Here is a 10,194-nt window from a genome sequence, read left to right as displayed (position 1 = left end):
TCTCAAATATTGAAATAAAACAGCTATGATTCCTTTTCTCAAAGATAAACAATACCACTTCATATTCTATTAATTTGATTTGATTTAGCATTGTGTGGTGTTTTCAACTCTCCTTTAATTATGATTTGATTTGATTTAGCATTGTCTCGTGTTTTTTTTTTTTCTTCTTCTTCTAATTAATACTATTCTATTGATATGAAACAAAATAAAAATACAACGAGGCACCGGCCTCTGCGGTGTTGAACAGAGTTTTGTCAAAAATATCACAAACCTAAATGCGACTGCCCCATTGAGGGGAAACCAGTCCGTGAGAACACAAGTAAAAACCCACACAGAGGTCTCGAGTTTTAAGATCAAAAGCCCACATAGGGGACCTAGATTGAAAGCTAGTAAACCAAGCCAGAAGGAATGTTTAAAAAACAAAACACAGCAGAAAATCTCAGACAACAGCATATGAAACCTCCAGCTAGCGGCAAGGTGACACCTGGCAACCCAGTCATCAGTCAGGATGGACCCCCTGGAAGTCGTCTGTAGTGGGTTCTTCAACAATGCGACACACATACTCATACCAATCCTTCTCCTCTGCTGACGTGCCGCGCGATATGCCACGAACTGCTTGAGTGCCAGCAGAGCTACCCTCTGCTGCATGCTTTCCTGACATGTCGCCCTGGACGCCACCAATTGCCTTCGTGCCTCCTGCTCTACCACCGGTGGCATGCTGGCTGCCAACCAGCTCCTCGCCATGCGGGGTGGCAGATTTCTCAACCATCTGCTGCTTTCCTGGATCTCGGGCATTCCTGTTCCGCTGAGCGGCCCTCTGCTGCTCGCCGCTGTTTCTTGTCTGAGCTTCCTGCGGGTTAATTTCCTCAGTGAAGGTTATGGTAATAGTGGTTGTGATGACAGGCCGAGGTAGAGAACTATGGAAGCGAAATTGAGTCATATGGTGAGAGGGATGAGGGGGAAGGGGAAAATTGGTAGTATGGGCGGCAGCATTCATTCTGCGGGCACCATGGATCTGAGACCGTCCTCTACCACTATGTGTGTCTAGGTATCTGCCGGAGAAGGTGCCATGGGAATGGGTAATGGAAGGGGAAGAGGAGGGAGAAGCAAGCTTAGGATTGGGCATAGCGAGGGGACGAATGCTTCCGCCACGACTGCCCCCTCTTCTGCTGCGCATGCAGTGTCGAATGTGCGCCATGATTGTATTAATCTCAGAGCTAACAATTGGGGAAGCAGAGGAATTTCTGGGACTGGAATGGTTGTTCAGAAGGAAAACAGAGGGGTTTTGAGCATAATTCAACTTACAATGGGTCAAATGGGAGAAATGATACCCATTTCCCACATCCACGCAGCTAAGCAACCAACATCATCTACCAATGATGGTGTGAGAGCTCGGCTCCGCAGCCTGAGGAGGGCAAGAGCAGTTTATCAGGGGAGGGAAGAATGAATTATGGTCTGTGGAGGCCATATCCTTATGCTTGCTGCAAATTTCTTGACTTGAGAACCATAGTAATGGTGCCTGCAAGTCGACAGGAATTTGCCATAAATTGGCCTGGAAGGGGACACGGGTGGCCATGTGGCCAAGCTGCCCACCGTCCTTCAATCTAATCGCCATTAATTGCATCATGATCACCCGCATCTGGGTGTGCTTCTTCACTCTGTACCAATTCATTGTAATCCTGTATCTGGGAAGCAGTGGCAATAGTATTGAGCGAGCCTGTATGTAGAGTCTGACCACTATCAACCCCTATATTAGCCAGGAGATCACCACTTTGTTGCCATCTCTACGGATATGTTTGAAGGTGATTGCTCTGTTGGTGGAGATCCATTGTTCGATGAGCTCTAATATTTTTGCCAATCTCCAGCTGCTGACCACTTTGTATGCTGGGGTCCCCTGCAAAATCTGATTAACCATGTTAATGAGAATCTGAGAGTCGCCTTCAATTAATAGGGGGAAGAAGCTGTGAAGTTGAGCTAAAAGAAGCCCCTGCCATAGCCCTTCTAATTCGGCTGAATTGTTCATATCCCAACCAATTGAGCCTAGGAAAGTTAGAAGAGGTTTGCCTTTATGATCCCTGAATGCTCCACCGTATCCTGCTTTGCCCAGATTGCCTTTGGAAGCTCCATCGAAATTTAATTGTATCATATTATGGGGCAGAGGGAGCCATTTGTTTGGTATTTTGTAGTGTGAAGAGAATTTACTATGATTTGCCTATACCTGGTTCAGCTGAAGATTCCAGTTTGCCCATATATTCTTCTCCTGTGGAAGGGAAGGAAAGTCCTCTTCATACCAAGTTTGGAGCATTAATGTTTCCTGAAGGTTTTGGCAAACATTGTTCCATAGGACTTCTAAAGGTGTGGATTGGTCTTTGAAGATGCGGTGATTCCTTTCTTTCCATATTGTCCACATGAGAAGACCTGGGATGATTTTCCATAAAGAGTTTAACAATTTACTCTTATATGGATTGATTGCCCAACTGTGTATGGTGTTGGTAATATCCGCTTTAATTCTTCCTTCTTTTTGGCATCTAAAACTTGCTTTTTCCCAGAGTTTGTTTGCCAAAGGGCAAGAGTTCATGAGATGTAGAGTGGTTTCTTCCTGTTGTTTACAGTTGGGGCAAATGGAGGGCCCATGAAAGCTTCTTTTCCGTAGATTGTCCCAAGTGAGTATTTTGTTTTGACATAACAACTAGAGGAAAGTGGAGACTTTTGGCCAAATGTTGGGGGTCCATACTTTGTTCCAAAGAGGATCCTTGACTGTTTGATTCCCTATTATTAGTTTGTATGCCTCTTGGGTGGTGAAAGTTCCTCGTGCATTGTAACCCCATCTTATTATATCCTTCTTATCAGAAAAATGAATTTTCCTATTAAGAAGCTCTGCCTCCAGATTTTTTTGAATGGACTCTGTGCCTTGCCTGATGATGTGGTCCGAGTTTATCCATTGTCTGTATCCCTGTGTGAGTGTGGGCAACCAGTGCTGGCTAACCTTATCCATCTGATGCTCTTCCCATTCCTGTATTTGGTGGGGTCTGATCAGGTCCCTCAGCTTGGGTCTTTGCTGCCATGAGTCATCCCAAAACCGTGCATTATTGCCATCCCTTATTTCCCAGAAGCTGTGCTGTTGGATTATATCTTTGTGTTGATTAGCCGCGTTCCAGATTAAGGACCCTTTGCCTACTTCTGTGAGTCGGATTAGATCATCTGTTGGTCGGTTGTTTGCATATTTGGCTGTCCAGAGGATGGCCCAGGGAGTATGCGGTGCCGAGATCCATTTCCACCAAAGACGTGCCCCCATGACTGCATTACTGTGCTGAGGATCATGAAGTCCAGTGCCCCCTGAAATTTTTGGAAGGCAGACCGTAGCCCATTTCACTAGTGCCCATTTTCTATTTTATCCCGATGATCCCCACATAAAATTCCTCTGAATATTTTTTATTTTCTTGAGTACCCATTTTGGTGTTGCCAATACTGAAAAAGATAAAGAGGCATGGATTGTAGGACAACTTTGATTAAAACTAGATAACTGGCCATATTAAGGGCTCTATATGTCTAAGAGGAAAGGCGAGCTTCCAATTTCTCCAAGAGTAGTTGCCAGGTAGAGTGCTTTAAAGCAGAGTCAGTCATAGGTGCACCCAAATATTTAGAGGGGAGAGTGGCTACCATGAATCCAAAAATGCGAGCTATGGAAGACTGAGTGATGGCAGGGGTATGGAAGAAAAAGATTTGGGACTTAGCCTTATTAATGCTGGCACCAGAGGCATCTGAGAACTCATTCAGAAGGGATTTTAATTTGAGGGCTTCCTGAACCGAGGGATGGCCAAACAACATGTTATCATCCACAAATTGTTGGTGGGTAAAAGTAGGGGTGTTGGGAAAGGAGAGGCCTCTGAGCTGCTGGGATTGAAGAGCTTTTTTAATACTTCGTCCAAGCCCTTCCGCCATTAAAACAAACAGAAAGGGGGAAAGAGGATCTCCTTGTCTGATTCCTCTAGAAGGATGGAAGGGGATGGAAGGGATGCCATTGACCAGAATGGAGAAGAAAGTGGAGGTTATAAGACTCATAACCCATCTAACCCAGGGAGGGGAGAAGCCAAAGGAAATCAACATCTTTTGAATGTAAGTCTAGCTTAATTTATCAAAAGCTTTAGAGAGGTCAATTTTTAGAAGCATACCTGCTTTTTTGAGCTACTTCAGGGAGTGTATAATCTCGTGGGTGAGAATGATGCCATCCGTGATTTTCCGACCTTCCACATATCCCGATTGCTTTGGCGAGATAAGTAAGGGTAGCAGCAGCTTCAGTCGAGAGGCAATAACTTTGGAAATGATTTTGTAAGTGACATTACAGAGAGCGATAGGCCTGAATTTGTCAGGAGTCAGAGATTGCGCTTCCTTGGGGATGAGGGCAATAAAGGTTGCGTTCAGAGAGGGAAGCATCCATCGATTAGTCTTGGATTCCTCAACAACCTGCCAGACCTCCTCTTTAATTAGATCCCAGAAGTTGTGAAAGAAATTTGAGGTAAAACCATCAGGGCCAGGCACCTTTCCTTCTTTGAGTTGTCGCATAGCATTCTCAACTTCCTGTAAAGATATCGGCCGAAGGAGGAGTTGATTGTGTTCTTCTGTTATGATTTTTGGAATGTTCTTGATAATCTTCTCTATGGCTGGTTGTCTATCAACTTGTGGTTCTTGGTGCACCTGTTTGAAGTAAGTAAGAAGCTCTTGTTCTACATCCTCATGTTTTTCCAAGCGTTCTCCTTGCTGATTCTGAATGTGAGTGATGTTGTTGTGCATTCTTCTCTGTATAGTAGTGCGATGAAAATTTTTTGTATTTCTTTCTCCTTCCTTAAGCCATCTAACTCTTGATTTTTGTTTCCAGAGTATTTCTTCTTGCTTTTCTCTTTCTGCTATTTGTGTCTGAAGGAGCTTTTCCTACTCTGAGAGTGCTTCAGATCTCCCCTCAGTAATGATCGTCTGCTGGATTCTTTTCATTTCCTGATCTAGAGCATTCTGAGCTTGGAAGATATTGCCAAAGGTCAGTTGATTCCATTGCTTGATATTTTTTTTTAGATTTTTGAGTTTTTGTTGGAATTGGTACATTTTGAACCGTCCGAGGGTTTGAAGCTTTTCCAAACTGCATTTATCAGATTGTTGAAGTCTGGATGCGTCAACCAGAAAGCTTCAAAGCGAAAGGGCCACCGTGTGGTGCTCCTGGGTCTTTGCCATTGGAGCGAGATAGGCCAGTGATCTGATCTTGTGAGAGGTAAGATCGAGGCTGAAAGATCTCCTCCAAGATGGATGGCATTGTCTAAAAGCAAAAATCTATCCAGTCGAGAGGCAATTTGATGTGTGCCAGCTCTTTTGTTATTCCAAGTATAGATTCCATTATTGAATGGCATATCTATAAGCCAGTTGTTTTGGATGAAATTTTTTAAATGGATACTTTCACTATCCAGTTTATTCCTGCCTCCACTTTTTTCTTCCAGTTTAGTAATCATATTGAAGTCTCCTCCTGTGATCCAGAGTGGATGTGTTCTAGTGGAGTTGATCAGAGATAAAGTATTCAAAATGTCTATCTTATGCATTGCCTCCTGGGGGAAGTAGACATTGGTTAGGTGACCATGCACATTTGTCCCTATTATATGAAAGGTGGCTTGAATGAAATGCTTACTCGCATGGATATTAGTAAGCGTGATAGCTCGTTCATCCCAGACTATTGCTAGACCTCCTGAAGCTCCTAAGGCATCCACTGCTACTGCTTGACTGCCTGGCCATGCTTTTGCAAGGGTTTGATTGGTTGTAGAGTTACATTTTGTTTCTTGCATGAAGAAGATTTGGGGTTTCTCCTGCTGAATCATGTTTTTTATCATTCTGTATTTCCCAGGGCTGTTTAGCCCTCTTATATTCCATGAAGTGAGCTTCATGTTTCATTATTGGGTAGGGGACTATAATACTTTGTAAGCTTGGAATATCTTCCTGATTCCACCAGCATTTCCCCAATGCGGATGGTTCTTTGGAGGTCTGTTTTTCTCCCCCGTTTTTTATTGTCTTTAGGAATGTTTTTGCCATCCCATTGACTTCCAGGCTGAATGCCTAGGGATCTTTGCTGTTGTGCTCTGGAAAGGATGACTTCCAAGTTTTCCAGCTGTCTTTCTGGGATCTTGTCAAATTCTTTTTTCTTGCAAGCTTGTTCCAATCCGAATATGTCTATATCTCCTATATCTATGCTTTCAGGCTCTTCTTCCATATGCTTGGCCTCACTCCTTTCCTCTACGGTCTTTGTTGCAACGGTGGTTTCTTGCTGCAAAATATCTATCTCCATGCTATGAGATTTCCAGATCAGTATCAGACTAGGTGAGGAAGTGGTAAGATCTTTGGATTGCAAATGCTTTTGAGGTTGCTTTGAGCCTGTGGGGATGAATTGAGATGATGCCTTGGGAGGCTCCTCGGAGTGTAAGGGGAACTCATTGGTATTCGAATCCGGCTGGGCTAAGATCTCAAAGCTATTACTGGTGGATGGCATTGAAGTGTTGGCAGAAGGCTTTTTAGGGTTTGATGCAGGTTTTTTGTGGTTCTTTTTGCGATTGTTGACCTTGGTGAATCTGTCAGAGTCAGGATTTTCTGAGGAGGTAGAAGTTAGGGGTTTCAGATTTAACGGGCAATCACGAAAGAGATGGCCAAGGGCATGACATTTTCTGCATCAAAATGGGACATGTTCATAATCTATTGACTGAATCCATTCAAAATCATCATGATATAAACTTACTGCATCCGGGAGAGCTTTGCTTAGATGCATATAAACACAAATGCGGGCATAGGAAGTGTATCTTCTGTGTTTTGTCTCCTCCGCAATTTTAATGAACTCCCCTAGTCCATTTCCAATATCTTGCAGTGAATCTTCATCCCAGTACTCCAATGGAAGGGAATAAAGATGGATCCAAACTGGTGCCCAGCTTAGATCTTCTTTGTCTGGGTTGAATCTTTCAATCCAGTCTCTCAGGTAAAGACCAGCTGCATTAAAGAAGTATGGTCCTCCATCGAGGACCCTGTTTCGATCTTCTATACAGTTGAAGACTACCGTGAAAAAGCCCTTTGGTCCCAGCTGCAAGGTAATGTGCCCTTTTGGTTTCCATTTGGCTGCGATCCATCCATGCAAGGCTTTCTCTGTAGGCCAGAAGCCAATAAATTTCCCTATTAACGCATGATCCTTCATGTACTGGATTTGGGAATTGATTCTTTGACTTGGGAGCTCAATCTTAGGTCTTTCAGCTGCAACAGGTTTACAGGTAGCCGATGTTGCTTTGGGAGCTGCATTTCTTTCTGTATTATCTGTCTGTGCACAAGGAATCATTCCCGCCTCTTCCTGGGGCTTTTTCCCGTCATCTTCCGTGTGCATCTGAATATTTTCTTGATCATTGGGGGGAGGCACCGTGTCCTCCCCCTGGAGGTTGTCCATGATTTGTGCTCTATTCTTTGTCGTGTATTGTTGTTCGTATTGCTGGAGAGTTGTTACAGTGGCGCCATGGTCTGTGCAGGTCTGCTGTTGCAGGGTCTGACACAAACCCTAAACCACCATCGTTTCTCTGCCTCTACTACTCAATATCTGACATTTATTATTATTAATATTACATAACATTATTTCAACTTTATTAATATTATAATAACACCTACATCCACCTCTAATTATGTTAAAATAGTGATCAGTTTAAAATGTAACCAAGATTGCTGTTTTAACTCAATTACATGAAACAAACGCATTTGGCTGCAACTTATGGAAATCATATCCCAAACAATCAAATAAACAAGTTAACAATTTCAGAACTGCTTATCACTGTCTACCATCATCACTGTTACTAGACATAGAAAGAAGATTTTCACATTTGAGTCAACTAAATCATTTTATTCAAATCGTAAAACATGACACAAAGTACGATCCATTGACTTTTACACAAACGTTTACGCATATATATATCTATATGCACGTAATAATTTACCGGTAGGGTTTCATGGTAGAATGATGGAGAGAATAACCAACATTGCAAAAATGAGAATAACAAGTCCAGTAGAGTTGACAAGCATGGAGTGTGAGCTGAAGCGGTCCAGGCCCATCAACTGCTGGAACGTGAGGCTTTCCAGGATTCCTAACTCTGCAGTTCCAATCACCATTACATAGAGGAAAACCCCAAAGAAAACGTGCCATGGATAGACAGCCGCTCTCGTTGGCTTTGACCCGCCAGGGAACACGTATGCTAACAGTGCCGAAATCCACTGGTTAACTCAACACAAATTCCAAAGTGAATATTAACATGAAGAATATAAAAATAAAGTATCTCAGTTTTCTTACAAAATAAATACTGTACCAGTATTTTGAATACCAGATCCACACACATATATAAAGTAATACCATAATAAAGTAAATACTTTATATATATATATATCAAATAAATATCATATAAATAAATATTATATATATAATTGAATTATAGATATCTTATTTTTATTTATTTTTAAAGTCACCGCCAAGCCATATACTAAACTGATTGGTGTATGAAATCTCTTTGTTTGTGAAACAAGAGATCCATTCCATGCCATGTTTTGATTGTTAAATGTACAAAAACATACATACTCCACCCACTTTATGACCTCTTAGAAAGAAACACATGTTCTTAACTATTAAGCCCACTCAAAAAATATATATATTTATAATAAATAAATCCATATATACAAAAGTAATAAGTTTAGATGATTGAGTTGATTATTACCGCCTTCCCAAAAACTCTTCTAAATATTTAAAAGTCTTATAAATATTTAAATTTTAAAATAAACTAATTTATGACACCAATAAACTCATAAATAAATCTATAAAAAAATTTGATATTACGAACCACCACTCTCTTGCCTTCAAACTGAAATTCTTCCTGAACCTTACCCAATGCCCAAAAATTTCCAAAATAAATGTAAAATAATGAATAAGAAAGTTACCTGGATAGCGAACAAACAAAAGGCGCTCATACCCAGCCATGAATGCAAGCTGTACATGTTTGGAATGTGGGTCTCGTGATGAAATTTGAAGACCGCAGATATTCCAATGGCTCCCAGTATGATACCGCTGCCCAGAAGCACCAGATGCACTGCTTTCTGGACCTTTTTTTTCGCAGGGACCATTTTGTAAGATAGAATTGCTGTGTACACACATGGAATGTTAGATGGTATGTTCAGCTCGAAATTTAGCCTCTCATAAATTAGCCTCCAGACAAATTCAGTATTTGATCGCTTTTACCTTGGCTGGAAAAAAAGATGAAGCCTACAAACATGAAGACTGGATGAACCTGCACAGTTCATGAAAAGACATGGAGGTCACTAAAATTATTCAGGACTTAGACTGAACAGAATTAAACTCAGCTAGAGAAGAGGTTTAGAAGTAGAAGTTCTAACGTTGTAGATTTTGATCTTCTTTTTGCTGTGGAAGGCCAATCCCCCTTCATAGTGGATCGACGAGATGAGGATTAATATGCAGGCTGTCACTCCAAACACCTGGGCGAGACAGATAATGGGTATACTTCTGATACCAAACGCATTACCATTCTTCAAATCCATTGAGCAAAGGCTTGATTAATCAGATTCCACAGGCTGTCTTTGTTCTGAATGTTTGTGTGTGAAATTGCTACTTAACCCTCCTTTTTCTGCTCTCAAATATCTTCCCAAACACAGTAAACCCCTACTGCTCTACGATTTTGTCTGTCTCAAATTTGACACTCAGCTTTTGCTGGCTCAGCTTTGCTCATAAGTCTTTGCTTTCTTTAATGGCTCTCTTGAATTAAATGACATGACAGAGCCTTGCTAATGATTAACTACTCCTGATCTTTGTCTGATTCCTTTGAATAAAATGTGTAACTCAAGTCTTTCTCTCAGTGTCCTGAAATTGACAGCCACTTCAGCAAAAGGCCATATCATGATATATAAAATAAATCAGGACTTGACTCTAAGTGCATCCAGGAAACTATTGCCACCCAGTTCAAACCATTGTCCAATCACGCAGGTTTTCTCCTTTTTCTTCTTTACGACAACCCTAACAACCATTCCCTTGCTTCTCTGCAATGACTTAGATAAGCAAAACCTTAATCTAAAAATAAAATGATATGTGATTTTAACACAGGGAACAAAACCATATCAATTGCAGTTATCAAATCGCTGCCC

General features: G+C 41.5%; 1 protein-coding gene across 1 annotated transcript; it reads right to left on the bottom strand.

Moving 5' to 3' along the window:
• Positions 1 to 7,891: 7,891 nt before the first annotated feature.
• Positions 7,892 to 9,947, bottom strand: LOC149151307 (putative ascorbate-specific transmembrane electron transporter 1). Its single transcript, XM_089439993.1, has 4 exons — positions 9,433 to 9,947; positions 9,278 to 9,326; positions 8,980 to 9,179; positions 7,892 to 8,265 (listed from the first exon to the last, which is right to left on the bottom strand). Exons 1-4 carry the CDS (start codon positions 9,592 to 9,594, stop codon positions 8,002 to 8,004), a joined length of 675 nt encoding a protein of 224 aa, XP_089296119.1. The 5' UTR covers positions 9,595 to 9,947; the 3' UTR covers positions 7,892 to 8,001.
• Positions 9,948 to 10,194: the final 247 nt, after the last annotated feature.

This window comes from Pinus tabuliformis, chromosome 9 (assembly GCF_031772625.1).
Source record: "Pinus tabuliformis cultivar Carrire ecotype Pingquan chromosome 9, CPIR1, whole genome shotgun sequence".
NCBI lineage: Eukaryota > Viridiplantae > Streptophyta > Pinopsida > Pinales > Pinaceae > Pinus > Pinus tabuliformis.
The sequence above is the reverse complement of the archived record's forward strand: the minus strand, read 5'-3'. Positions and strand labels throughout refer to the sequence as shown.